The sequence below is a fragment of the Schistocerca cancellata genome, chromosome 4, assembly GCF_023864275.1.
Source record: "Schistocerca cancellata isolate TAMUIC-IGC-003103 chromosome 4, iqSchCanc2.1, whole genome shotgun sequence".
NCBI lineage: Eukaryota > Metazoa > Arthropoda > Insecta > Orthoptera > Acrididae > Schistocerca > Schistocerca cancellata.
The window spans coordinates 568,930,825-568,947,722 of record NC_064629.1 but is presented as its reverse complement, the minus strand read 5'-3'; the positions used below and the strand labels follow the sequence as shown (position 1 = coordinate 568,947,722).

General features: G+C 39.3%; 1 protein-coding gene across 2 annotated transcripts in view; it reads left to right on the top strand.

Annotated features, from left to right (window-relative positions):
• The window catches only part of LOC126184716 (set1/Ash2 histone methyltransferase complex subunit ASH2), a 187,009-nt gene that overhangs the window by 75,891 nt on the left and 94,220 nt on the right, over positions 1 to 16,898 (top strand). For both annotated transcript variants that reach the window (XM_049927238.1, XM_049927239.1), the window contains exon 5: positions 15,448 to 15,625. In XM_049927238.1, the coding sequence (XP_049783195.1) occupies positions 15,448 to 15,625 (178 nt within the window). The remainder of the gene's footprint in view (positions 1 to 15,447; positions 15,626 to 16,898) is intronic.

Below are 16,898 nucleotides of genomic sequence, written 5' to 3'. Positions count from 1 at the left end.
GACTTCCATCTCCTCCCAAAACTGAAAATTTTTCTTGGTGGACAAAGATTCACTTCAAATGAAGAATTGATAGCCGGAGTTGACAACTATTTTTCAAGCCTGGAGGAAACTTGTTTTCAAGATGGGATCAAGGCACTGGAACATTGTTGGACCAAGTGCATTAATCTACAAGGAGACTACACTGAAAAATAAAAAAAGTTTTAGTGATGTAAGTACTTTTTTTCTATTCCACTCAGAGAACTTTTCAAATCACCCTCGTAGTTTCATAGAATGTTAAAGCCACTTGCCTGTACTGCATGTTTCGGTTGTCCAAAGACTGTAAAGTACCGTGACACCACGCCACATACATCTGGACTGTCTTTCAAGATCTTACATGTGGGTTTTGCAACAAAGTCCTGAAATGTTGTGTTCCAGATGTTTTCCCGGGGGAATATGTACTACGAAGTTGTAAACTTTCATCCATACTATGGGAAAGAGGAGTGAGAATGGATCTCTATCAGGTCTTATCTGACAAACAGGTGGAACCAGTTTCCTTTGTATGGGGTGCATTCAAGTTCTAAGGCCCCCGATTTTTTTTCTAATTAACTACTCACCCGAAATCGATGAAACTGGCGTTACTTCTCGACGTAATCGCCCTGCAGACGTACACATTTTTCACAACGCTGACGCCATGATTCCATGGCAGCGGCGAAGGATTCTTTAGGAGTCTGTTTTTACCACTGGAAAATCGCTGAGGCAATAGCAGCATGGCTGGTGAATGTGCAGCCATGGAGAGTGTCTTTCATTATTGGAAAAAGCCAAAAGTCACTAGGAGCCAGGTCAGGTGAGTAGGGAGCATGAGGAATCACTTCAAAGTTGTTATCACGAAGAAACTGTTGCGTAACGTTAGCTCGATGTGCGGGTGCGTTGTCTTGGTGAAACAGCACACGCGCTGCCCTTCCCGGACGTTTTTGTTGCAGTGCAGGAAGGAATTTGTTCTTCAAAACATTTTCGTAGGATGCACCTGTTACCGTAGTGCCCTTCGGAATGCAATGGGTAAGCATTACGCCCTCGCTGTCCCAGAACATGGACACCATTTTTTCAGCACTGGCGGTTACCCGAATTTTTTTTGGTGGCGATGAATCTGTGTGCTTCCATTGAGCTGACTGGCACTTTGTTTCTGGATTGAAAAATGGCATCCACGTCTCATCCATTGTCACAACCGATGAAAAGAAAGTCCCATTCATGCTGTCATTGCACGTCAGCATTCGTGGCACCCACCTGGATGACACTTTTTGCATTTTCAGGTCGTCATGCAGGATTGTGTGCACAGAACCCACAGAAATGCCAACTCTGGAGGCGATCTGTTCAACAGTCATTCGGCGATCCCCCAAAACAATTCTCTCCACTTTCTCGATCATGTCGTCAGACCGGCTTGTGCGAGCCCGAGGTTGTTTCGGTTTGTTGTCACACGATGTTCTGCCTTCATTAAACTGTCGCACCCACGAACGCACTTTCGACACATCCATAACGCCTTCAACTGTCGATGAATTTCAATTGGTTTCACACCACGCAAATTCAGAAAACGAATGATTGCACGCTGTTCAAGTAAGGAAAACGTTGCCATTTTAAGTATTTAAAACAGTTCTCACTTTCGCCGCTGGCGGTAAAATTCCATCTGCTGTACGGTGCTGCCGTCTCTGGGACGTATTGACAACGAACGCGGCCTCATTTTAAAACAATGTGCATGTTTCTATCTCTTTCCAGTCCGGAGAAAAAAAATCGGAGGCCTTAGAACTTGAATGCACCTCGTATACTGGTCAGCTAATGTATGACAGTGCCAAATGTTAGTCGGACAGAATTGAATATATGTCGTCTAATTTTATTTGCAGAAATGAAGGTTTTACGAAGGATTCTACATTCAAACAGTTCTGTCAGGCAGGTTTTCAAATTGTAAATAAAACAGAAATTCATTCCCAAAGGCTTATTAGTGGTGGTCAACAGCAGGACTATATTGTAAGCTCATCACACAAAATCGTAGTTACCCTGTTAAAAGAGCACACAGGTCATTTTGGATTGTTGTAGACAATATTGATCAGGTACCAGGCAGCTGTGGGATCCTCCACTTCCAACATAAGTCATGGCAGCAAAGTTGTGTGTACATGTCAATAGGTATTATGGAAGTAACAGAGTAAGGTGGATTGGTCTGCAGAAGTGACTGAAAGGCAGTAATGACCTTTCATGTTTGGCTGTGCCCAGACCATACCGTTAATGAAGTTCCCCGACTTGTTGGTGTATGAAGATGCCTTGTCTTGTGTCTCAAAAAAGAATGGTGTATCTCTTGTATTCTTATAGTGAGAACAATGAGTGTTAAAACGAGTTTCAAACTCGATAAGAATAGATTCTGTCAGTGAATGAAGGTCAATTTCCCCAGTTTCTGAGAGCATAGTCAATACAACTGCACATAATGGACATATGGAGATGGAACCTTGCGAAAAACCAATTCTTACAAGACACATGAAACTGTGTCTTGAATTTGCCAAATAAGACAGAAATTGCATAGTAGCTGGTTGTTTGCATGTAGGTCGGTCTGACGAGTGGCAATTTTTCATGCAAGGCATTTAGTGCATTCCAGCCTAACAGGCATTTAACCTGCAGTGTGTGGTGAATGAGTTTTCTCCCATGATTTGGGCCCACTAATTCAATATACCATGAACACAAGTCGCGGTGTTAATTTCAACATTCTCAGTGACAAGATGTTCTTTCTTGTACACTTTCATGATCAGTATGCTGTGAATACTCGCATCTTCTAAGGCGAAAACAGCTGTGTTTGCGGGCTGATACATATACGTTCATGTTTAACGAACACACTGACATCCTACAACACCTCAGCTGGCCCACTAGATCACTCTGTTTGCAGCCTTGGCCATCAATAGCTGAGCAGTGGGTGTACTCTTATGATTTTTATTTTTTTAGATTACTGTTGCCTGAGTAATCCAGTGTATTATATAGTTTACAGTAATAAGTCTATTGTGGATCTTCAGCTTGTACAGATTGGTGACTGCAAGTTGTTAAATGTGTATTGAAAATGTCTGGAAACAGTGGGTGAAACTTGGCAATCAACATTGCTGTAACTTGGTAGCTCTGTGGGCTCTAATCATTAGTGAATTGCTTAGCTGGAAATGGCATACCCTAAGAACTTTGTCAACTCTCTTTCTCTCTAAATTGAGGCCATTATTAAGGCTAGAGGTGGTTTTACAGCATATTAGGATGATGTCACATGGGGGGGTACTAACATTTTGTCTAATGTGCTTAAAGGAATTAATGATTTATTGTTTCTTATTAGCACTCAACATTTATGAGTGTAGGCTTACAATATAGTATTTGGAAATCAAAGAAGTGTTATATAAATAAATAAAAAAATTAGCAGTGCAATAACGATTGCATAGGTGCAGACAGTTGCATTCAAATTCCAGTAAATATTTAATTAAAAGAAAGGTGGGTAAAAAATAAAACCTGGTAGCACTATTTATGCACTCTGTCGGTGCTCATATGATATACATACTTTGCACATTTGAATAATAAGAGATATTATTTATGGCCAAATGAACTCAGTTAATTACATAGAGAATAACTCTTGTACCTGTGTAGTGACCTCTACCTTTTCATGTTTGCATATTTATGATTAATTAAACAGATTATAATTTAGATTACAAATGAGTGTATGAATTACAACCATCTATGGCAATAGTTGATCTCTTCAGCTATCTTTTAATACCTCATTTGGCCATATAGTTTGATGCATTTGCATGTTATTAATGTTCATAAGGATTGTATAGAACTTTTCATTAGTGACTGTCTACAGCTGTTAGACATTTCGGAAAAAGCCTCTTTGTGCCATCAGCTGTACAATTGTGTATTTATTCTGTACTGGTTTTGATTATTACAATCATCACAGGAGGAAAAACAGTGTGCATTATTGGATCAAAAATACATTTTTATCAAATATGAGTCAGCCAAATGTAGAACATACGTAACTGTCATAATAGTCTGTCTTAAGAGTCCATACAAATGCGCTATGCCAAGGCAAGTCGTTCAGATGGAGTATGTTAAGACAGACTGTTATGACAGGTACATATGTTCTACATTTGGTTGCATCATATTTCACAAAAATGTATACTGTTTTTCACCTGTTAAGTTTAAATGGACTGTTTATATTAACTTACATATGAATTCATAACTTTTGTAATATTGATTGTAAGAGTATCAGCTAAGCAGCATGGAATTTCTTTCATTGTCATGATCATGCTCATGTGTGTGTCGTAGTCTGTGGAAATGAATTTTTGCATTACTAGCATTGTTCCATTTTTTATGTATAGTGCGAAGTCTGCCATTAAGGCTTTACTGGACAATGCCTCCTGCATAAGGGCATGGAAAACCCAAGTGAGCAGTTAGTTGCTGACAGCTGCTGTCCATGTGATTCCTTATTCGTATCTTAGTTTGGCAACCAACTTTGTATATTGACAGCTGAGCAGTGGGTGTTAACGTACAGTGAATTTTTAGATTACTGTTGTGTGAGTATTTCAGTGTATTACATGGTTCTTAGAATTTGCAGTAATAAATTGTTGCTACAAGTTGCTGAAAGCTTATTGAATGTCAGTCATCACCCTTACATCCTAATGAGATACAGCGGTGTGAAACATTGTTGCTCAGTTCACTTCATCAAGTTGTGAATGTAGCTGTGTACCACAAGTCGTCATTACTTCATTCACGTGAAGAATCTGCTTTCACATTTGTTTTGAAACCTTGTCACGAGTTAGCCAATATTCTGGGGGCAACAATAATTGTCAGTGTTTTGCAAACAGAATGCTTGTCTTGTAAGAGAACAGTGAAAGTCAAACTACTTGGCGATGTGTTTTGCAGTGAATTCACGGAGGAAACCATCTAGTCAACTTCTTGACTTTTCCAGTTTCTAGCAGGTGCTGCAAAAACCTGGAATGATGTGCCACCACAGTCACAGGTATGTCCCTTTCAGTTTGACAGGGATTGGAAGTCATTTTGTGATTGTCAGTGGCTGCCGATACATGTTGATGCAGTTCCCTTTCAGATATCTCATTGACCTACCAAAAAATTGCCACTCTATTTATATCTGGTATGTCCCTTTACTTTGTGTGGGTTGAATATGCTGTCTGTATGTTTTCCATGCTTCTGCTGTGTTGTTGGATACGAAATTGTAAAAATATATCCATGTGATTGCAAACACTTGCCCCATGCCCGGGAATACATGTCAACTTCCAGTTTACTGAAATAATCCAGAAATATATTTCTGAAGTTTGATGTTTCATTTGCAAAGGGCTAGCTATTTCCCTAATAAAGTTAATGATCTTACACATACTCAAATATTGGTGTTAAACTTCATTAAGGGTAGCCAGAACAATGTGATGTGTTGACTCATGTGAAAAGTACAGCCATTACACTTGAAGTATGTTGTTCAGCCGTTTGGTGGTGCCTAGTTGTGTATGAGTACATATGAGAGAGAATTTTGAAAGCCATGGACAGCTCTCCAGGATACATTCCATGGACACTGTAAAATCCCAGCTTAATACTTAGACTTCTGTTAGTGACGGCATGTAAATTATCGTGTAAGCTACCCTCGTTTCATTCTAAGATGTATTCACTGATGTATTCACTACTTTCGTGCAAACTCTACACAAATTTCAGGGATTCTAAGAGCCTTACAGTTAATATTACATGTACATGTGCCATCATTTAGTAAAGCAGATCCAGGATTGTCTCCACTCACTTGCTTGTTCATACTGGCACCAATGTGCTGCTGCTAAGATATAATATCTATTCTGACCCCCCCGGATGATCTTAACATTGTGATACATAGGAACACCCAATTACTCTGGCATGAATACTGCCCATGAGGAAATAATTTTAACTAGACTTTGTAAGGGGCACTGTCTTTCCAGCTATGATCACCTGTGAAACAGTGTCCACGTACCAGTTTTTGCTTACTGTAATGAACCACTGATGGTACTCGACTTTCCAATCTAGTGTCAGTTTTTCAACCCCCTTACACTTAGAGAGGGTGCAAGCGAGCAAGCTATGTAAACTATCTGAGGTTATAGCAGATACAGCAAAGACTGTCTTACTATATACTCACTGTAATAACATGCCGAAGTAGATTTAATTTTTGAACTTTGATGCCAGTTGCCTTAGAAACTTTCCCCGCCCAGCCTCTTAAAAGGGTGAGTCGCTCTAACAGTTCATCTCATAACCAGTAAGTGTGTTGTTTTTGATTTCCAGGTCCACAATCATTAGTCCTTATTCACCTGCTAGTGCGATTTAGGCTTGTATGTGTTGGGTAAATTGAAGAAGCATGTATTGCATTTCTCAGACACAGGCCCCCTCTTAAGTTATGATTTAGGCATGTATGACCTCAGCCATTTTGTGCCCTAAAAAAAGGTAAGTCAGCATTGCAACAGTGTAATGTATGTGTGTTAAGGGTAGGCACGACAATCACTTTCAGTAAACTGTTTACAAAGACCCTCAGATGGAAAATTTGATAATTCAATGAAGCAGTGCATGTGACTGTTTCTTGTGCTGAATGAACTGGGGCATTGTTGTGGAGCAAAACCAGCAAATGGCAGCCTTTTTCATGTTCAAAAAGTCTTGCAAGATGTTGAAAATTGGACCATGACTGATTTTCACTAGCCTGAGAAAATTTCAGTGCTGTATTGTACAATAGTTAGGGACAAGAAAAAAATCGGTGTTATTTTCTGGCAAGCTTTATCTATTTTTGTCATATTTAACAATTTTTCAATGCTATGTTGAAAATGGAACTATTCCTAAGATAGGGTGGGCCAGACATGAGACAAGTGTAGAGAAAAATTATTTTAGCAAAAGAATTTTGAAACAATTATTTAAAAACAAATACCAAAGGTAAAAATGAAACTTCGAAGAAAATATCTTAATATAAAGAAAAATCTTTGCCTCTGCAGTGTTATCATTAATAAATAAAATGTCTTGACTACATCCCCAAGAGATTTTTCCTGTATGAATATCGTCAAAATATTTATAAACATTTATGAAAGGTATTTCACTTGGGTTAAAAATAAGACAAAATTCAATTTTCTTAATGTTCACTCACATGTTGCTTGGAAACAAAGTTTATAATATGTTTCAGTACAAGTTTTGAGTTTTAAATTCTATTTCCTATCAGTAACACAGTCTTTTAATACAAAATACTTCCTTTAACATAGTTTTTTTTTTCTTTTACAAATGTATACAACTGGTAGTAAGGCTCATTTATGTACTGCATTTTCAGCTGGTTTTACCAAGAACTGGACAAATGGGGCAAAAACAGATAAAACAGAAATCCATCCTCAAACAAAAGCAGCATAGTTCATCCTTACACTAGAGAATTAAAAGTATTAAACATTTGAAAAAGTGAGGGTTTTTTTTTTTTTTTTTTTTTTTAAGAAGAATAAGGAAACAAGCTAAGAAAGATAAGTCTACAGTAGCACTAAGTCATCACTCTGTAGACTTTTTTTTCCAAATGACAGCATTGTGCCACCTATCTGTCAGTACTTCGTTGTAGTTTGAAAACAGCCTCTCGCTGTCAACATTGGAACACAGAGGGAACCAAACAACTTTCAATGCTGCAGCTGCAAATTGCTGATTGTCGACTGCAGTTGCCTGCAGACATTTCACTATGTCAACATGTCCCGACTGAATTGACATTTGGTTTTGAACAAAATTCTGGAGAGATTGATACCCCTTCAGAATACCAGCAGTACTAAGAACAGTCATCCCAGCTACAGATTGCAAGATCCTGGCCATTTTGGAATTCATAGGATTGAGAATTATTGCCCTTGGATCAAAACAAGAATCCAAGGCTTTAAAAACTGGAGGTGCAGTCCAGTTTGCTTCAATCCCTCCTTAATTTCTGCCAGATAAACTTCTCTCTTTATCGTTTTTAAAATCTCACTGGTTTCATTGCCAAATATTCCTTTTGCCACAATACTGAAGCTTACTTCAAGATGCTTCAACTTTGAATAAAGTTCATGTGAAATTGGATGCTTTGAAGTCTCTAAGAAGACAGCCATGCCCATGTAGTCTCCGGCATGTCCTTTAACAAACATGGCCTCTGAAAGAATCCTAGTTACGTCATTATCTGACAGTGAAATAAATAATATACTCAATGCCTACATTCGACAGCTCTCGCATATCATCACTGCGGAAGAATTCAATCATTACCTCAAAATATTCTGCTACGTAGATGGCTGTGGAGGAAAAACCTTTGGATTTCTATTTTTTTCTTTAAGAAACTGCAAATATAAATGTTTCCTCTTTCTGGTGTTTAAAACAGCACTCTTTAAATAACTGATTGTAGTATTTAACTTACTAAGTTCCTTGGAATAAATGTTAGCAATTAGATTAATTTTATGTGCCCAGCATTTGAACATGGATTAAATTATCACCTATTATTGTTCATATACCTAGCACTGTCACTCGCTACTGCCTTAACATTATCATACTGTATATTATATGTCTGAAGAGCCCTCAAAATAGCACAAGCACATTGTGTCAAGTTCGCTGCATCGAGAACTTTCGCACTTGCCACAAAAAGTTTCTGCTCATTCCAAGCTTCAGTAGTTCTCAACAAAACAGCAAAAACACAACGGCCTCTTCTGTCAGTGGTCTCATCTGCTACTATAACATCTATCCTTGCTAATTGTTCCATTACCTCAGTTTTCCTTTGCTGTTGTATTGAAGGCACAGTAGTCTCTCATTGTTTTAACACATGAGATGTTACCAGCACCTAAAAAGAACAGTCTTGTTAGTTATTTGAACCTTTAAAATAATATGATACTGTACAAGAGCAAAATGAGTGGGGGGGGGGGGGGGGGGCGCAACCGGCGTAAAGGAACACCAGGTTATTAGAACAATGGCCTATAAACAGTCAACCAAGCAAGTTAAAGGTACCAAGATGATGATGATGATGATGATGATGATGATTTGTAACAGTCAGCTCTTATGCCTAAATTAATACCATTATTGACATCATCAATAGTCATGGCGACAACTTCCAGTTTCTGTACTACAAAAATTAAGAAAAGATAGCAAAAATAAAAAATAAATAAAACAGTATTACACGGAGGCCTAAACTTTCTCCATGTTTCTCTTTAAAATGTTGTGAAATGCGATGTGCTATACCTAAGACATTGAAAAGATCCAAAATACACAACCACAAAACATCAATAATTACTCCATTTCTCTACTTTGAAAAAATAACGCATATTGAAATTCAATTTTCAACTTTTTAAAGTCACAGCAGAAACTATTTAGTTTTTTAACCATTTACTTTAACTTCAAAATGCATTACAGTAACGAATACCACAGTATACTGCCATATGTAAGATAATCAGTAATCTTTGTTCAGTTTTTGCATTTAATATATGCGTATGTATTTTGGATTTGATAGTGCATTCATTTTAAAGCCTTATTATTGTCATTTGTATTAAACTCTTCTTTGAAAATCAGAAATTTTTGTAAACCTTCACTGAGCTGAGAACTTTGTTAAGTGATGGCACAACAAACTGCTCTTGTTCATTTTCATGTCAGTCAACCATGTGTTGGCTTTGGAGGTTAGTTAAAATTCGTTCTTCAGTTGCCGAGGCGTATACAGCAAGATTGGTGTCAACCTGGGCGAAGTCCTTTATTTCACAAGTTGACAAATATGGAAGTAGTTCTTGCACTAATTCTACCAGAGGAATGTCATCCTCGTCATCCCTCACCTTGTGATTGTGAAAAAGATCTGTGAATCCAGCATGTTTAAGAAATTGGCAGTTGTCTTTTGAGTGACATTTTCCCACGTTTCCGACATAATTAAAATTGTGTAAGGAACATTGAATACTTTTCCCTCACCTTATTCTATGTTTTGTTAACATGTTCATCACGTGAAGTTTTCTGTATTGCATTTTCAGAGATTTTATAACTCCTTGGTCCATTGGTTGTAGAACTTAAGTGACGTTTGACGGTAAAAACATAAGCTTTATGCACTGCAGATTGTCTATTGCTGGATGAACAGGGCAGTTATTGATGAGGAGAATAATTGTCCATTTCTTTTGATATCAGCTGAGGGTCCCAGTTACGCAACCACTTTTGAAAAAAGTCATACGTCAAACTACATTTAAGGAGTGAATGTTTTTAAAACAGACTTTCTCGATTTTCTAAACACCAAAAACTTTTCTGTACTTGATCCTGTCATATTTGCAGCAGCCGTAGCTGTTATTCTTGTCTTAGACATTTTCCCAATCAAACGCTGTTCACTTTTAAATTTCAGTGTCTTAACTGGTGTCATGTTGTAAAACAAGTCAGTTTCATCTGCATGGCATATATCATCTCTCTTGTAACCATCACACCAAACAGGCCACTTATTTGATAGCAACTCATTTGTTAGACCATCAGAGATAGCGACAGCTTTGCCACAAATTTTCCCAGCGATAATATCGTGGTGAGCTGAGAGACATTGTACCCAATGTGTAGAACAATTGAAGTTTGGATTTCCCAACAGACAAGCAAATTCATTAGATTTTGCATGAAGAGGAGGTCCATTGATTGGCACATTATTCGATTTTTGCTGCTCAAACCATATGCACTTAATTCCTTCATAGGTCTGCAAACTGAAGATAAGTCAGGTGATTCCCCCTCTACCTGTCCCACTACATCACAAGAAGCAACTACAGTGTGTTTTACAAAGTTATACTGACCATCCACTGTGTGCCTTATGAATCACTGGGGATGCAGACATGCCCGGGGATGTTTAATTTTCACAATGTGCATTAATAGTACAGGGATCGTTGATATGAGTTACTAGTGACACTAACACAAGACACACATGAACAGAAGTTACGTAAATATCTGCACACTGTTAGACATTGCCAGAGGAGAAATTATCTTACATGAGGGGAGAAAATTGCTTCACTGAGCTCATATTTATGTAGTGGAGTTATTTTTAGTTTATTGAGTGATTATTTATTTGCAGGTGTTAAGTGAGATGCTATGTAAAAAAAACCGCTCAAGAGCTGGAGCTGTCTATCACACTTCAGAGCTTGTCTCCCAAGTGTAACACACTGTCAACTTGTATTTGACAATTTCATTGTCTCCACTATCACAGGATGAGGGAGGGGTATCACATGAATCACCCCAGACTATGCTCTCCCAACACCTGAAGAGGCACAAAGGCTTAAATTGTCTCCCTTTGCAATAGAAGTAGGTCACATTGGTGTTCTGAAATTGAAGGTATTTCAACATAAAGTCAAGCAAGGGATTACAGCACATTACTGTTCTAAACTTAAACATGATCAGCTCCGTTGCATCAGCTATATTCACTGTGGATGTGTGGTAAGTGGCTCCACTCATTGTAGTCCACTCTCTAAGTGCCAGTAATTCCTTAATGGAAACATTTTTATACAGTCTACCAATAACACAGAAGTGTAGTAACTTTCTAATCATTCATTGACACACCACCAATTGACTTTAACACAATGACGTGGCTTTCAATATGCTGTCAATGAGAGACATCAGTAAGGTGCCACATTTATCAATCCAATCCCTTCCCCACCAACACTGCACAGGTCACTGTCAACCTCACAGTTACATATTAAACACTTCTCAGCCATTGATTATGGGAACATATTTTACATTAAAGCTCACACAACTGCAAATAAATACTCATTCACTGAACAAAATAATTCTACTATACAGGTTGTTACAAAAAGGTACGGTCAAACTTTCAGGAACATTGCTCGCACTCAAAGAAAGAAAATATGTTATGTGGACATGTGTCCAGAAACGCTTACTTTCCATGTTAGAGCTCATTTTATTACTTCTCTTCAAATCACATTAATCATGGAATGGAAACACACAGCAACAGAACGTACCAGCGTGACTTCAAACACTTTGTTACAGGAAATGTTCAAAATTTCCTCCGTTAGTGAGGATACATGCATCCAGCCTCCGTGATTTTGGGTGCAACAAATCCAGAAGTACTTGCAGCTGGTGCCCATGCGAATGCTACACTGATCTGCGCCTGTTAACTGGCATCACCTGGTACGTGGCAAGCAAACTAGACAGTGAGTAGTCGCGGAATGAGTCAGATATGAACTTTTTCATTGGAGTTTCAAATGCCTGCATGAATCGCTCCACCTTCAGATTGGAAGCTGGGTGAAATGGGGCAGTAGTGAGATGCTGAATACCATTCATTGCATATGCAGAAATCTGCTAACTTCCACAAGACAAACTGCTGACCATTATCAAAGACAAAGGGCCAAGGAGAGCCCGTGGTAGCAAAAGTGACCTACAACACCCAAATAGTGGCTGTCTGCATTAGAGATCAGAAATGAGCTTTATAAATTTGCCAATGGGTCCTGTAATGTCATCTCTGAATTCACCATCTCCATATGCTTGGAGCCTCGGCTTGCGAGTCTTCCCGCTGCCCGTTTAGAAGTGTGTAAACATGCCGCTTGAATCTTTTCAGGTACAAGTGGACTCTACCGGCATAGAAAGGAGAGAGGGTGTACACGAGTACACTAGTATAACTAAAGACTCGTGCCATTGCCACCACTACACACACAACGGTTGGGCATGGCGATCATCTACGCATCCTCATAAATTAAAGTCCCCACTGCATTTTTCTGCCTGTATGTGAGGGATGATCTCAGAAACTATTCTGGGAATTTTGATACCGTTTCACTAATAGATAAACTGATACATGAGGAAGGTCTGCGTATTGAATTTATTACCTCTAATCTTAAGCCAGACAACTCATCTGGCTGTAGAAACTTACTGTTATCTGTGTGAATCCAGGGTGGGTCATCGCTAATGGTGTAGTAATAGTGAAGGGTTAGCAGTGAATATGAATATGTTATAGTTGTTGTTGTTGTTGTGGTGGTGGTGGTGGTGGTGGTGGTGGTGGTGGTGGTGGTGGTCGTCTTCAGTCCAGAGACTGGTTTTATGCAGCCCTCCATGCTACTCTATACTGTGCAAGCTTCATCATCTCCCAGTACCTACTGCAACCTACATCCTTCTGAATCTGCTTAGTATATTCATCTCTTGGTCTCCCTCTACGATTTTTACCCTCCACACTGCCCTCCAATACTAAATTGGTGATCCTTGGTGCCTCAGAACATGTCCTACCAACTGATCCCTTCTTCTAGTCAAGCTGTGCCACAAACTCCTCTTCTCCCCAATTCTATTTAGTACCACCTCATTAGTTACATGATCTCCCCATCTAATCTTCAGCCTTCTTCGTAGCACCACATTTCGAAAGCTTCTATTTTGTTCTTGTCCAAACTATTTATCATCCATGTTTCACTTCCATACATGGCTACACTCCATACAAATACTTTCAGAAACGACTTCCTGACACTTAAATCTATAGTCAATCTTCTTCAGAAATGCTTTCCTTGCCATTGCCAGTCCACATTTTATATCCTCTCTACTTCGACCATCATTAGTTAGTTTGCTCCCCAAATAGCAAAACTCATCTACTACTTTAAGTGCCTCATTTCCTAATCTAATTCCCTCAGCATCACCTGACTTAATTAGACTACATTCCATTATCCTCGTTTTGATTTTGTTGATGTTCATCTTATATGCTCCTTTCAAGACACTGTCGATTCCGTTCAACTACTCTTCCAGGTCCTTTGCTGTCGGACAGATTTACAGTGTCATTGGCGAACCTCAGTTTTTATTTTTTCTCCATGGATTTTAATTCCTACTCCAAATTTTTCTTTTGTTTCCTTTACTGGTATGGAGCCGTCTGAATTGGTCAGTGTGTTGACTGCAGTTGAAAATGGAGAAATTCAGTTTCATGCTGTTAGTAAACATTTTCTTTTGAAATGTTTTACTGCTGCACAAATCAAAACATTTGTATGAAGTTCACAGGGACCCTTCATCATTGAAGACCATTTACTTTTGTGTTAATGAATTTAAATGTGGTAGGATAAGCACTGAAAATGAAGCACTCTCCAGCCGTCCAATTGAGTCACCACAAAGGAAACTATTGACAAAATCCATGCTGTGGTACTGCGAAACCATCGAATAAAAATACCTGAGATTGCTAAAACTAGGCATCTCAACTTGGTGAGTGCATAGTATCCTGCATGGAGAATTGACTAACAGGAAGCTGTGTGTGAGGTGGATGCTGTGATTGCTCACAGTCAACCAGGAGTGCACTTGGCACAACATTTCAACACAATGTCTGGTAATTCTTAATCACAATCCACAAGACTTTTTGTGCTGATTTGTGACTGTTGATGAAACCTGGATCCATCATTCCACACGATAGTCAAAATGTCAGTTAAAACAATTGACAAAGTCTGATGGAAGTACACCATTGAAGGCAAAGACCATTTTGTTAGCTAGTAAGCTGATGGCCACTCCCTCCCCCCCCCCCCCCCCCATCTCCCCCACCCCCCCACCCCTCCCCCAAGGAAAAATACCCAGATTATTTGGAAAAGGAATACCCATAACTGGACCCTATTGTGCTTCATTGTTGGATCATTTGAAACTTGCATTGGCTCAGAAAAGACCAAGGTTGACACACAAAAAGGTGTTCCTTGACAAGGATAACATACCATCCCACACGTCAGTGATAAAAATGATGAAACTGCATGAACTGGGCTTTGAATTTGTTCCTCATCCATGCTATTCACCAGACTTAGCTTCAAGGGACTTGCTCCTGTTCTCTATCTTGGAACTTTGGCTTGCTGGAAAGAAGTTTCATCAAACGAGGAAGTGATAGTTGCAGTCAACAAGTATTTTTCAGAACCTATTTTTTCGATGGGATGAAAAAGCTGCAGGATTGTTGGACCAAGTGTATGTACCTCAAAGGAATGTGTGTTGAGAAGTAAGGTGAGTTGTTTATGAAACAAACATTTTTTCTTGATTTTTTACCAGACTTACAAAACAACGCTCATAGATGCTTTTTCACGGTGGAGTTCTGTTCTGTGATTACCTACCTCAATATCTGACATTTCGCTGTTGGTGCAATGATTAAAAGAAGGAACAGTAATGTGTTCTCCACAGTGTAACAATTTTGCTCTATTAGATTCAGCATTTCAGCCTACTGTACCATCTTTAGTGTTGATACCACTATCACCACTAATCAAAAACTACGGTGTGTTCATTACTTTTTCATTGTTACGCACCACTTATTTTGCAGTTTGTACCTTTTTGAAACTAAGATATTTATGGTATATTTCTGTTGTCACAAAATACTTAATGTTAGTTATTTATTTGCTCAAGGATCCTTTTACAGTGCTATGCTGTATGTCAGCTTAATGCGTTGGATGAGAAGTCGACAGGTGGCAGGCTGTGCCATTTTGAAGAAATTGTCCTGAATCAAAATTACTGGATAGTTTTTAAAATATTGTTTCCTGTGATGATTTTCAGATACAACGAGCATTGACCAAAGATGTAGGCTCACTTTTCACATGTGAAGAATCTTCTGATGATGGAAATGACTTATTATATGGCCTATTGGGTTTGGAGCTGACAAATATAAAGCCAAACTATGAGGCAATGATTCGTGGTGGTCACTTGAAGATCACAGATTCTGGAATTCAGCCAGGTATTCATAGTATTACTGTTAAAAATGATTGAAAAAATATCTCTACTACTCATATTGAAGAATCATTCGGAGCTATGTTACAGATGTTATACACTGTGTGATCAGAAGTATCTGTATACCCCCAAAAACATACATTCCTCATATTAGGTGCATTTTGCTGCCACTTACTGCCAGGTACTCCATATCAGCGACCTCAGTAGTCATTAGACATCGTGAGAGCAGAATGTGGTGCTCCATGGAACTCACGGACTTCAAACTTGGTCAGGTGCTTGTGTGCCACCTGCGTCATACGTCTTTACATGAGATTTCCACCCTCCTGATCATCCCTAGGTCCACTGTTTCCAATGTGATAATGCAGTGGAAACGTGAAGGGACACGTACAGCACAAAATCGTACAAGCTGACCTCGTCTGTTGACTGACACAGACCGCCAACAGTTGAAGAGGGTCTTAATGTGTAATAGACATCTATCCAGACCATCATACAGGAATTCCAAACAGCATCAGGATCCACTGCAAGTACTTTGACAACTAGGCGGGAGGTGAGAAAACTTGGATTTCATGGTTGAGCGGCTGCTCATAAGCCACACATCACGCCGATATATGCCAAATGATGCCTCACTTGGTGTAAGGAGTGTAAACATTCAACGATTGAACAGTGCGAAAACATTGTGTGGAGAGATGAATCATGGTACACAATGTGGCGATCGGATGGCAGGGTGTAGGTATGGCGAATGCCCAGTGAACGTCATCTGCCAACGTGTGTAGTGCCAACAGTAAAATTCGGAGGCGGTGGTATTACGGTGTTGTGGTGTTTTTCATGGAGGGGGCTTGCACCCCTTGTTATTTTGTGTGGCACTATCACAGCACGGGCCTACACTGAAGTTTTAAGCACCTTCTTGCTTCCCACTGTTGAAGAGCAATGTGAGGATGGCAGTGGCATCTTTCAACAAGACCAAGCACCTGTTCATAATGCATGGCCTGTGGCGGAGTGGTTACACAATAACATCCCTGTAATGGACTGGCCTGCACAAAGTTGTGACCTAAGTCCTATAGAACACCTTCGGGATGTTTTGGAATGCCGACTTCATGCCAGGCCTTACCGGTCGACATCAATACCTCTCCTCAGTGCAGCACTCTGAAGAATGGGCTGCCATTCCCCAAGAAAACTTCAAGCACCTGATTGAACATATGCCTAGAGTGGAAGCAGTCATTGAGGCTAAGGGTGGGCGAACACACTATTGAATTCCAGCATTTCCGATGGAGGGCGCCACA